Source organism: Anabrus simplex, chromosome X (assembly GCF_040414725.1).
Source record: "Anabrus simplex isolate iqAnaSimp1 chromosome X, ASM4041472v1, whole genome shotgun sequence".
NCBI classification, from domain to species: domain Eukaryota; kingdom Metazoa; phylum Arthropoda; class Insecta; order Orthoptera; family Tettigoniidae; genus Anabrus; species Anabrus simplex.
Genome location: NC_090279.1, coordinates 153,032,257 through 153,045,414, shown reverse-complemented (window position 1 = coordinate 153,045,414; position 13,158 = coordinate 153,032,257). Strand labels below are relative to the sequence as shown.

The 13,158-nt window shown below is 38.6% G+C and overlaps 1 protein-coding gene across 1 annotated transcript in view; it reads right to left on the bottom strand.

Annotated features, from left to right (window-relative positions):
• Positions 1 to 13,158, bottom strand: part of Hira (histone cell cycle regulator-like protein) — a 235,811-nt gene that overhangs the window by 19,290 nt on the left and 203,363 nt on the right. The window contains exons 18-19 of the mRNA XM_068230932.1: positions 11,788 to 11,913; positions 2,280 to 2,443 (exon numbers count right to left, since the gene is read on the bottom strand). Coding sequence (XP_068087033.1) covers positions 2,280 to 2,443; positions 11,788 to 11,913 — 290 coding nt within the window. The remainder of the gene's footprint in view (positions 1 to 2,279; positions 2,444 to 11,787; positions 11,914 to 13,158) is intronic.

Sequence of the window (13,158 nt, the reverse complement as noted above, 5' to 3'; positions counted from 1 at the left end):
TTCACCACTCCTCTTCAGTGACTGTATTCCAGGCCCGTCTTCTTTTTCTTATACTGTTCTTGACAGAGTCCATCCATCTTGCTCTGGGCCTTCCTCTTGCCCTCTTTCCTTCTGTCTTCACCTCCAACACTTGTTTTGGTATCCTTCCCTCCTCCATCCTCATAACATTCCAAACCATCTCAATTTATTCATCTCCACCCCATCACTCAGTTTCTTTTTTACCGCTATCTCTTTTCTGACCTCAATATTTCTTACTGTGTCTCTCCATGTCTTTCCTACCACACTCTCAGGAACATTCGCCTGAATTATACTCTCATTTCTTGCTGTCAAAGTAAAAGTCTCTTATGCATACGATAACATAGGGTTAGATGTATATTATCTCCTATTAATTATCAACAGGGCCCAAATTTTAAGATGACCTAAAAATGTTTTTAAAATGACCTATAAAATGAAACCAAATATCCCATAAAATGACCCGAAAAATTAAAAAACGACCTAAAAATTTGAATGAAACCGACATAATTTTATCACACAAAAAATGCAAACAGACTACATCACTCTATGTTGAAATGATTTTAACAGGTACCTAATACAATTTTAATTATTATTTGACAAATACGAATTATTTGCACACAAATACTGGTTATTATTGCAGTCTATTATCTGGCACTCCAAGTTCTGTGTTCTTTTCTTCAAGGAAAAGAACACTTCATGGTATGTGGAACTTTAAGGCTGCAACATCTGAAGAACAAAAAAGAGAGAATTTCGCCATTAGGTACTCAAATTCTTTATCGGATTAAAGGTAATAGGAACAATGTGCACTTAAAATACAGGACAGGCTATAGAGGCTTACTTCACTCCGGGTTACAGTAGATGACTGTGACCATTCGTAGATTCTCACAGGAAAAAGAACGACGATTGTCTTTTAATGTTATTTGCTTTACGTCCCATTAACTACTTTTACGGTTTTCGGAGACGCTGAGGTGCCGGAATTTAGTCCCGCAGGAGTTCTTTTACGTGCCAGTAAATCTACCGACACGAGGCTGACGTATTTGAGCACCTTCAAATACCACCAGACTGAGCCAGGATTGAACCTGCCAAGTTGGGGTCAGAAGGCCAGCGCCTTAACCATCTGAGCCACTCAGCCCGGCACGACGATTGTCGACCAGCACGTTCTTGTACTTTGAAAAGCTCCTTTCAACGTCTACAGATGCTATTGGAGCATACTTGAAGTGCACTAAATCACTGGATGTAAGTTCTTCTTCAATGTCAATAATACTGAAATCTTCACACGCCAAAATCCGAGAGATGGAGCACAAAACATTAAAACCAAACTTCTTGTCAAGAACACGTTTCAGTTTGTCTGACACTGCCACTCCAGAATCGCCATGAATGCATTTTAATTCGTCTGTGGCTGTTCTGACTAAATTGATCATTTTTTTTTTCTTTTCTGAGGCTAACAGCTTGCTCCCCCGAAGGTGCAACTTACCCTGTGAAGTTCTGGAACTCAAGGCCTCCTCTTCCCATTATCATGCAACTTTACCTGGTCTACCTCCTGTGGCGAGGGCTCTTATCAGTGTTCAAAATCACATTTCTTTCACAAAGGATGACAAAGAACATTTTCAGAGCTAGTAAAAATGTGATCGTATTAAGTGGTAATAGCGAAATTTCATGACACAGTAAGTGAGGTATTTTTATATAGATTTAATACGATGGGCAGGAAGCAAGAAAACATCTTAATTAAGAATACACTAAAGAGATTTCACTGTATTAGAAACAAGTTGGGGAGCCTCCGTGGCTCAGACGGCAGAGCGTCGGCCTCTCACCGCTGGATACCGTGGTTCAAATCCCGGTCACTCCATGTGAGATTTGTGCTGTACAAAGCGGAGGCGGGACAGGTTTTTCTCCGGGTACTCCGGTTTTCCCTGTCATCTTTCATTCCAGCAATACTCTCCATTCTCATTTCATAGCATCTATCATTCATTAATAAATCACTTGGGAGTGGCGACCCCATCATACTAACAGCCTATATCTGCTTCATTCATTACATCCCTGACCCGGTCAATGACTGGAAAACAGGTTGTAGGTTTTCATTTTCAGAAACAAGTTGAGTGTTACGTTCATCTTCTGCTTGATTGGTATTGGACTATATTCATAGGTTAATCACGAGTATGAAAACAAGAAGTTTACAACATACAGATTCAATTTCATTTATCGCATTGATATAAGAGTTGGTTGCTGGAAAACATGAGGATACAACTTGACAGTAAGAAGCTTACCTTCCTGTACAAGGAACTTAGCAAGACACATCACCCAGTAGTGGTATTCTTTACGAGAATCTAGAGCACTACAGGCGGAGATTTGTTGCTCAATGTACGTGACCGTACAGAGAGGGACCACAGGTGTACCGTGCAGCATACGTATGGCACTCGGCAACATGGAACTGAAACAAAGAATTAAACAAAAGATTATCACATAAGACCATTTTAATGAAGAATACGTTTTAACACATGGAAAGTGTTATCAACAGCCATACAGCACATGCATCTACCGAGTACCACAAAATGCTCCTTGACATTAAATCCACTGTAAGCGGAACTTTCAAAAATGCGTATCTGTACAATTTTTTAGAAATTTGGCCCCAAATATAATGCAGTGATATGCTAACAGAGATATTAGCGTATTCAGCTCTGTCTGTGCTCCCTGATCTCCCTCTCTTTCACATGGATAGCAAAATTTCAGTAGGAAAACCAAGATCAAGTTAATATTAAAAAAAGAACAGACAGATGTACAAAAGCACTCAAGACTACCAGGATAATCTCTATACAGCTAGTTACTGGTTCTTGGAATTAAATTTTCACTCAACTGCCTCTGATATTTTTCACTGAATCGGAAAGTAGAACGACATTTGTAGAAGAAATTCTAAGTGAATTTTGTCACGAGCAATTTTTCTGTAAAAACAACCCGTAAGAGAGATATATATATAATTTTATGATTTAAGATCCCTCTGAAGCTTCCACTCCCCTTCTGGATATTTCCCTTAAATTTCACTGTATTGGAAATATGGAACAAAGAGTTTGTAAAACAAATTCTAAACAAATTTTTGTCATAAGCAGTTTTCCTGCAAAACCTATCATAAGAAAGACAGATTGAGTTTTATATTTTAGGCTGCCTTGGAATAACCCTTGCCAATGAATTATTATAAACATTGAAACTTCTTCAAGCTCACCAGATGATTAATAACCAAAAATCGGTCTTCTTAAAGAAAATATCAAAACTGTTAATTACGAATACTACTACATTACACATTGCAAAATTCTGCACAAATTATCTACACATAGACCAGAAGTAAAAAAGACATACGTAAATACTTGCTCCAATCAGCAGGCCTATTACAGTAATATTCTGAAGTCTGTATTCTCATTGGTAGAAGGGGATAGTCAGTTCATATATTCTCTTGTTTTCCTCATCAAACTTACTCGGCTAGTTAGCATCTAATTTAAACCAAACATTAGGATCTATGATATATCACTCAGCTAATAATGTCAATAACTTCTGCACTACAGCAACCATATATCACTCAGCTAATAATGTCAATAACTTCTGCACTACAGCAACCATAGGCTATGTTGTAAACAAATTATGCAACTAAATGTCTATACAGACTACAGTGAAACTCGGTTAAGAAGTTTTTCAAGGGACCACAAAAAAAAAAAAAAAAGCTTCTTAAGCAGGAAACTTCTTAAAAGGGGTAATGCCCAAAAACTTATTCTGTACTTTGACATACATGTGAAACATACAGCCAACAGATTTCCTTGTTTGTGAACAATACCAAAATAGGCTAATATATAAGAGCTGGTAAAAGAAAACCACAATATAAATACAGTATTAGATTATCATGACATGTATTTTTAGAGATAAAGTAATACTGTAATTGAACACACTGTATTATAAAAATTCTTGATACGAGAAGGGAACGGTTATATAAAACCTTGCACAAGAGATAAAAGAAATACTAAGAACATTAAAATGGTAGATGGTGACCTACATTATGTAAATTCCATTCTGCATTAGACATTAAATACATTTCCAAACACAAAAAGTCTAGGCTCCTACTTACAAAAGAAATTGTCCAGGGTTGACTGCTTTTAGGTTTTTACTGCTTTCTTGAAATATAAACCACTGAGCTGGATAGCTGCAGTCACTTAAATGCAGCCAGTATACAGTATTCGGGAGATAGTGGGTTCGAATCCCACTGTTTGCAGCCCTGAAGATGTTTTTTTTTGTGGTTTCCCATTTTCACATAAGGCAAATGCTGGGGCTGTACTTTAAGGTCATGGCCGCTTCCTTCCCATTCCTAGCCCTTTCCTGTCCCATCGTCGCCGTAAGACCTATCTGTGTCGGTGCGACGTAAAGCAACTTGTAAAAGAAACACTACAAACCTCTCCATTTCCCACATTGCCTTCCATGTGTTCTGAGGCCCACTGACTGAACCTTCCATAAACCGCCTCAGTTTTTCACACCCCCCGACATCTGCTTCAAGTTAACGGCAGCAGACGGGACATCGGCAACTTATTCTTAGAGATTCTTAGAACCTGTTCATAGGCCTATATCGCCCCTGCATTCCTACTAGTTGTCACGGCCACGGGCGTAGTTTCTGGCTGCTTCGCAAGTACCGCATGGACAAGCCGATATTGAGTTTATTTTCCTGCTTTAATCCTCTTCATGCTAAAGGTAATGAAGAAAAGAAAACCAGGTTCGAAGTTGCAGAAATAAGTGCATGTGAAAGTAATGGGGTATTACGTGCGAGTGATAAAGGCGCAGTAGCAACACTAGCGCATCTAAACGTAAACAGTTTCTTTCCCCTCATCCTTGTGCTACGTTCTAATAATGCGATGTAATAATTACGAGTGACACGATAATATAATGCTTAGCTCGTATAAAGGTAAAAATAAAAATAACTTTCAATTTTATGCCAACGCGTGGTATCGCAATGCCTCTGAGTGCGTGTATCAGGCCCCCTCTCACCAACACCCAGCTGGTTATCAGCATTCGTTCAACTTCGTAGACGATCGGGATCTTTTGGCTGGCTGTTTGGCGGCATAATATGTATCAGCTGGCAAGTCGGCTGTTTCCTGCATAGAGTCGGGATGTTTCTTTGTTTCGTAATAGTTTATTCACCTAACTAATAATGGACTCAGAAAATCTTATCAGTTTAGTTTCAAAACGTAATTACCTCTATGACAAGACCCATAAGCATTATTGCAACAACAATGTAAGAGAGAATGTCTGGAAGGAAATAAGCAAGGGAATGAAAACTCAAACAGGTTAAAATATTCAATTTCGTCGTAGATTAGGCCTATACGGTACTTTATTTCACAATTATTGTTGAACTTATTTCAGAATCATATTATCGTTTTGGAGTCCATATACAGTACAGTATGTCAGTACGATAATTGACATGGCTTGGAATGTACAGTATTTACCATGAACAATTTTGTAAGTGGCATTCCCTATGGTTGTCGTTCATGTATTCCTAACAAACAGTACGGTAATGCATAAGAAGCTGCTGTGTTGTGGACAAATATATTTTTCGGTTTTTAATTAATGTTGATGCCACCTCGATTAATGACTTCACCCTGTCGCGGCACGCAACTTACTGCATTAATGTTTTATCAAACCATCCACTGCATGCTTTGCGTTTCCCGTGTAGAATCCCATTAGATTCTATTCTGCTTGATGTAAACGGTGGAGTGGAAATTACAACTGATGGGTTCGATTCGATTCCACAAGGTGAGAGTGAGCATCTGGCATTGGTGTTGTCATGTCATAGCGTGACATCATATGGCCTTGGCAAGCCCAGAGAGGCTCCATGACAGGCACAAACGGTCTAACACAGGGTTCAACTTGCACGGGGACTGGAGGGTTCTAACCATGAGCTGCTTTGAGCGGACGTTTTCTATCTCAAGGGGCTCTAAAATTTGAACTGTTTAACCAGGAAATATATTTACAACAGAACACTTTAAGCGGGATAAATATACATATATCTTAATGCAACCGATCAAGGGACTAAGAATATCACACTTCTTAGGCGGGAAAACATCTTATGCGGGAACTTCTTAACCGAGTTTCACTGTATATTATGTTAGTTCCTCTTCCACCAGTAATCCAATCTACAATTTTAAAAAAACTCTTCAAGGGATCGTGTGTTCGCAGTGAAATAAGCAAAACTACCTACTGCAAGTATAGTATAACAGGAATTCAAAGTATTGTTGAGTTCTGGGATCCATGAAGCCATTCAAATAAAATCTACAAATCTTTGTGTTTCCCACATTTTACTGTCATTAGCTGTATCTTCCCACTGATACAGTTGTAGTGATTGAACCATGATTCTGTATTATTGTTCTTAATGTTGACAATGTGATGCCTAACAAATCAGCAAGTTGTTCCTGCTTAAGAATGGTGCCTTCACCATGTTTCCTTAAGATTCCTAATTTATCTGACAAAGAAAGAGCTTTCTGTTTAACACTCTGACACTTCAATACACCAAAGACTACATGAAACTAACAAGCAAAATTTTCAAGAACTGAGGACTGTGATTGTGGGAGAGAGGTAACAAAGGATATTAGAAAGAAGAATGCTAGTGGCTTTACGTCCCACCGACAGAGATAGGTCTTAAGGCAATGGAATAGGAAAGGCCGAGGAGTTGGAAGGAAGCGGCCGTGGCCTTAATTAAGGTACAGCCCCAGCATTTGCCTGGTGTGAAAATGGGAAACCGTGTAAAACCACCTACAGGGCTGCCGACAGTGGGATTCGAACCCACTATCTCCTGGATGCAAACTCACAGCCGCGCGCCCCTAACCGCACAGTCAACTCGCCCGGTGAAAGAAGAATGAGAAGAAAGATTGAAGGAGAGTTACAAGAGGAACAATATGGCTTCAGGAGTAGAAGATCTACAGTGGAAATCTTTAGCATGAGACAGCTAATGGAAAAGAACTGGGAATATGGAAAGGATCTGGTCATGACTTTCATAGATATAGAAAAGGCATACGATAGTGTACCTAGAGAGAAGGTTTGGGAAACCATGGTTAAAAGCAGACTCAGAAGAGAAATGTTAGAAATGGTGCAAGCAATGTACAACAACTGTGTCAGCAGAGTACTGGCCCCAGTTGGAAAGATAGAATGGTTCAGGAATAAGACTGGACTAAGACAGAGGGGTAGGCTGTCACTTCTTTTGTTTATTATGGTGATGGACAAAACTGTAAAGGAAACAAAGAAAGCCTATGGAAATAAAGAGATGAAGATACTGCTATTTGCAGATGATGTTGTGATCTGGGGATAGGACAGCAAAGAAGTGCAACAACAACTAGATGCACTGAACGAAAAAACTGAGAACAATGGCATGAAAATCAGTACAAAGAAAAGCAAGACTATGGTGATGTCGAGAGGGCAAAGGCAAGGAAAGGGCTCTGTGAAAACTGGAAGTCAGAGTCTGGAAATTGTGGACAGCTTTAAATACCTAGGAAGTGAATTAATGCAAAATGCTAGGGTGGACATGGAGATTGGCAGGAGGGTACAGCAAGGTAATGCATTCTACCAAAGTGTGAAAACTTGTTTGGAGCAAAGAAGTACCAAGGAAAAGTAAAGAGATAATGTATAAAATGTACTATGTAGGCATACTGACTTATGCAGCTGAGACTTGGACTTTGACTACAGGCAAGAGAGTAGAATTCAAGCCAGTGGGATGAAATTTCTAAGAAGTATGACAGGAAAGACAAGGGAATACAGGGTGAAAAATGAAGATGTTAGGGAGGAAGGAAGTTGGAATAGGGAAGCTAAATGAGAGAGTTGAAAAGAATAAACTAAGGTGGTTTGGACATGTAAAGAGGATGGAGGAGAATGGAATTCCAAGACAGATGCTGGAGGCAAAGTGTGAGGGCAAAAGAGGTAGAGAAAGACCTAGAACAAGATGGATTGAATCAGTGAAGAGCGGCATAAGAAGACAAAATTTAGACTGGGACAAGATCGTGGAAGAGGAATGGTGGAAGGAAAGAGGAAGGTGGAGAATTGCCATAAATACCCCAACCCGGCAGGAGCTGGATAAAGGGAAATGGTGATGATGATGACAAGGGTACAGGCTAAAAGCATGCAGGCCATACTTGGCTAAACTAGTAAGTAAAGAGAGATTACTTTACCGGTTAATAACCCTAGTGGGAACAAACAACAAATATTTAACTTTTCTTTCAAGCATTTTTGAAAATGAATTGAAAATATTCCATGAATGACGTGTAAGAGGTGGGATTCGAGTGTGATATAGAGATAATTTTTTAAGGGCTTTTCATGTGTATTATGCGGAATAGTGTATTAGCCCTATCAGTCAGATGTCCATGATCATGGACATCACAAGTACTTAACAGTAATTGCAATAATTGGATCACACTACTCTTTCACATTGTTCATTAAGTAATTATAATGCCATGAGTATGTAAACAATTTATGCACAAAAAAACTAAGGTATATAAAACCATAGAGAAACAAAGACCATGATCATGGAAAGTACCATCATCATCATCATCATCATCATCATCATCATCAATCCCCAACTCCAGTTTCCTGGGTGTGGTGTACAAGCGCTCGCCATCTCTCCTTCTGTCTTCATACATCTTCTGTTCCAGTACATCCTCCCATTTGTGTCCTCTCTCCTCCATATCTGATTTTACCCCTATATTGCACTCAAATCCCACCTCTTACATTTCATTCATGGAATATTTTCAATTAATTTTCAAAAGTACCATATTTCTCCAAATCCAAGAAGACTCTGAATGCACGACGACCCCCACTTTTCCCTTCAAAAAAATTAAATCAGGCTTAAGAAGTGCTTGGTGAAATCATGTGAATGCCTTTCTTGTAAAGTATGCTTTTTTTAGACTATCTTTGTCTTCACACCAACACCAAACATTGGCTTCAGTTATGCTGTATTTTCTTGCGGATGCACAATTATTCTTTATTTCCAAGAGTTTCATAACCATTGAATTAAAATTGGCATCATAATATCAAAGAGAACCCAATGAAAATTTGCCAGCAATATCTATTCCACATCTCTATAATACGATGATCTATCAAGAAAATATTCCTGCTGTCTATAAAACTGTTACTTTTACTAAGCGTCTGGAACAACCAGCTGCCGCTAAATGCATGACGCGCTTGCCAGCTTCGGCCGCCGACTACAGTGGCTAGCGATGTATAATGAAGACGTGGACATTGAAGGTCAATGGGTTTATATCACCATGGTATTGCCATTCCACCCTCGCGTTTTTCACGCATATACCTCACATAATACTAAAAAGAAGGTATAGAGTTTCCACCTTTTCAATACATTGTTATTAAGTTGTACCAATATTATGTTACAACATGTTAACTTTGGGACCGGTTTCGACGCATTTAAAGTGCCATCATCAGCCGATTAAGAGAACAGGGTAAAAGGACTAAATCATAAACAGTTATAAACAGACATAACAAATATAAGGAGTTATTCACAGTAAAAAGTGTGTACGTAGAAATATCAACACTTTTTATGAAGAAGTTTTTAACTTTAAACATACCTCACATAGGTAATAAACTTTCATATTAATCCGTATTGAAGAGCAATATAGTGTAAAACAAAGGCTAAATGTTTCGACCTATTTAATACTTCTAGTTGTAACCTTAATTAAACTTGTTTCAGTCATACCAGAAACCATCAGTCAAATTAAATAAAAATTTAAAAAAAATTCTGCTTTATGTCACACCGACACAGATAGGTCTTATGGCGATGATGGGATAGGAATGGCCTAGGAATTGGAAGGAAGCGGCCATGGCTTTAATTAAGGTACAGCCCCGGCATTTGCCTGGTGTGAAAATGGGAAACCACGGAAAACCATCTTCAGGACTCCCGACAGTGGGGCTCGAACCCACTATCTCCCGATTACTGGATACTGGTCGCACTTAAGTGACTGCAGCTATCGAGCTCGGTGCAGTCAAAATCGAAGTTAAGGCAAGACATGAACATAGATATAATGAAGCAAGCATGAAATTTAATGTAAGACAAGTAAAGATTTGAAAAACACTCATCACAAACACATGTCCTGTGCAAGCTCTCAGTTTTCCTCCAATTTGAAGAATGCACCTCACAGAAGACCAGGTGAAATACTAATACACCAATATTTGAGGAATCTTCTAGAACTCAGTTCAGCTGAAATAAGAGTGAACAGAATGATGTTGATGGGAAAGTGTTGAGATGTTCATTTGTTTCCAATTTGGATCACTGAAACAGCACTTAAAATACCAGCACTTGAGGAATCTTCTATAACTCTGCTCAGGTTTATCTATATTCATGTCTTGCATTAGCTTTGATTCTGAATGATGATGGTCTCTGGTAAGATCGAAACTAGTTTCAACCAATAATGTAAATTTTTTTAAGGTTACAACAAACAGTATTGAATAGGTGGAAATCTTTAGCTTTTGTTTTACACTACAAACCTCACAATTTAATCTTTGATTTCTTTAAAGCTTTCTTGTTGCAGGCCACTGAATGCATTTTTTTGTATATTACGCCTTTTTAAGCTATCTATGTCTTCACGCTAACGCGGAACGTTGGCTTTAGTTACGCCGTATTTTCTTGCGGCTGCACAATCATTCTTCGTTTCCACGTGTTTCATAACCATCAGCTTAAAAATGCCATCACAATATTGTTGAGAATCCATTGAAAATTTGCAAGCAATACCTGTTCCATGTGTCTTTACAATACGATGATCCAACACGAAAATATTCCTGCTGTCTGTAAAACAGTTAAATTTACTAAGTGTCAGGCTCAGCAGATGCGTTATAACCCTGCCACTGAACACCCATGGCCTTTCTAAGAATTCAAAGCCTCGTATGTTTTGATGCCATTCTGTGGATTTGAGAAAATAATGTTTTTGTAGAGGCTAATACAGGGACATTTAAAAAAAAATCTATTCAGTGGATTGTAGCTCATCCAGTCGCCTGCCAAGTAGAATGTCATTCTTTCTTCACTATTTCCCAAGAACCAGTGACGTTATGCAACCAGTGGCTGCAACTAGCGACGTAGCCTATAGGACTAATAAAGACGCGGATGTTGAAAATATAGTTTTATGCGCACACAGAGGGTGAAGGGAAGCAGCGTGGTTACCATGATAGCTGCCAGTGGTGTTCATTACAGTTAGGTCACGAATGCTATTTTTTTTGCTATTTGTTTTTATGTCGCACCAACACAGATATGTCTTATGGCGACGATGGGATAGGAGAGGCCTAGGAAGTGGAAGGAAGCAGCCGTGGCCTTAATTAAGGTACAGCCCCGGCATTTGCCTGGTGTGAAAATGGGAAACCACGGAAAACCATCTTCAGGGCTGCCGACAGTGGGGCTCGAACCCACTATCTCCCGATTACTGGATACTGGGCGCACTTAAACGACTGCAGCTATCGAGCTCGGTAGGTCACGAATGCAGGACAACCCTTGATTTTTCACAGATTCTGAGAAAAAAAAAATGTTGCCTTGGATTCAGAGAAATATGGTATGTATCTCAGGTAGAATTTCATGAAATATCTGGGCTACATTTTCCTATGACCAAACAAAGAGAATTGTTTAAACTTTAGTACAAATTAGTAGGTCAGGGTTTCAATATACTTCAGGAACTGAGTTTGTATAATAAATCCAGAAAGGTCAACATTCCAACAAGCAAAAACAACTGCTCAACAGAGGGCAAATGGTAGTAACCTGTCTACACTTACCTCCTACAATGAGTCTGAATGCAGGCTAGTGGCAGCGTGCTAATATCACGCTCAGGGTACAGCTCAGCAAAGTTTTTGTGGGACGCTGATCTCTGTACAGGATCGTTACTGTTTCCAAGGAGCAACCTGCACAGAACACATAATAAGAGCACTATAAAAAGAGCCACACCACTCATATTGATACGACTGGGATGCTAATGATTTTATATTGATCACACAACAAGGCGTGTGACCTCTGAAGAGCCGTAGTGCAGGTCTTTTTTAAGTAGACGGCCTACAGAGTTCACGATTATAGCTTTGAAGATGCCACCTAATCAATAATATTACAATATCAAGTACATGTATTAATATTTAAATATACATTATGATCATGTTATAATAATAAATGACACCATAAATTAAAATAGTAATTTCATTAGTTTGAAATATTGTTCTGCTTGGAGTTCACATGCATATCAATATACTTTTCAATTCACTTACACAGTCTGGAAAACTTTTTTTAATGTTAAAAAGAAGCTGAAGAACATTTATTGCCTTTTTAAAAGGCAGTGTTAAGTAAAACTAGAATTGTGAACACAAATTGTATTAAATGTAAATAAATTACACTTAAATACCATATTTACTCGAGCCGTAGACCCCCCTTTTTCCCCCACTTTTACAGCTAAAGAAGTAAAGGCGGTTCCAATATGTGTTAACCTCAAATTTTGTGCAGTGAACACATGACTCCTAGGCCATAAAGAGCAATAAATTGTATATGTAAACATTCTACAGTATCCTTTAACAAACTTATGGATGTATTTGAGTTATACTGGCTATTTTCATTGGAGGGCAGTATTTCTAAACGTAAAAGGGCAATAAATGGTGAACACGAATTTCAGACCTACATATAAAGTAAATATAGTTCGTTTTAGTTACTCATATCACGTCATTCATTTCACCTCATTAATTCCTTTGATGAGGTCATCAGGAAGGGAAAACGGTCATAAAAACTCATTACAAAGATTCTCCTAATTCATACTCGACCCAGTAGAGAAAAGGGATAAGGATATCGTATTATCATATTATGCAATATTGATACAAAATAACTTCATGACCAGTCATTTATCTCTGTCAGTTGAGCAGTAGGCCTACCACACAGTAAACCTGAGTAAAACCTGATCACTGCTTTCATTTGAATTATATTACTTGCACCGCCAACTTCCCTGCTACCGGCGTATTGGCATTCCAGGTGACATCATTTTCACTGTCATCTCATCACCCATGCACTGCAATCAAGAGCTTTCAAGGTTCCGTCTTCTTGAACCTATTAAAAACAGTTTCATTCCCGACTATAGAGTCCAAACAGTGCGAATCTATTTCCAAATGGTTTCT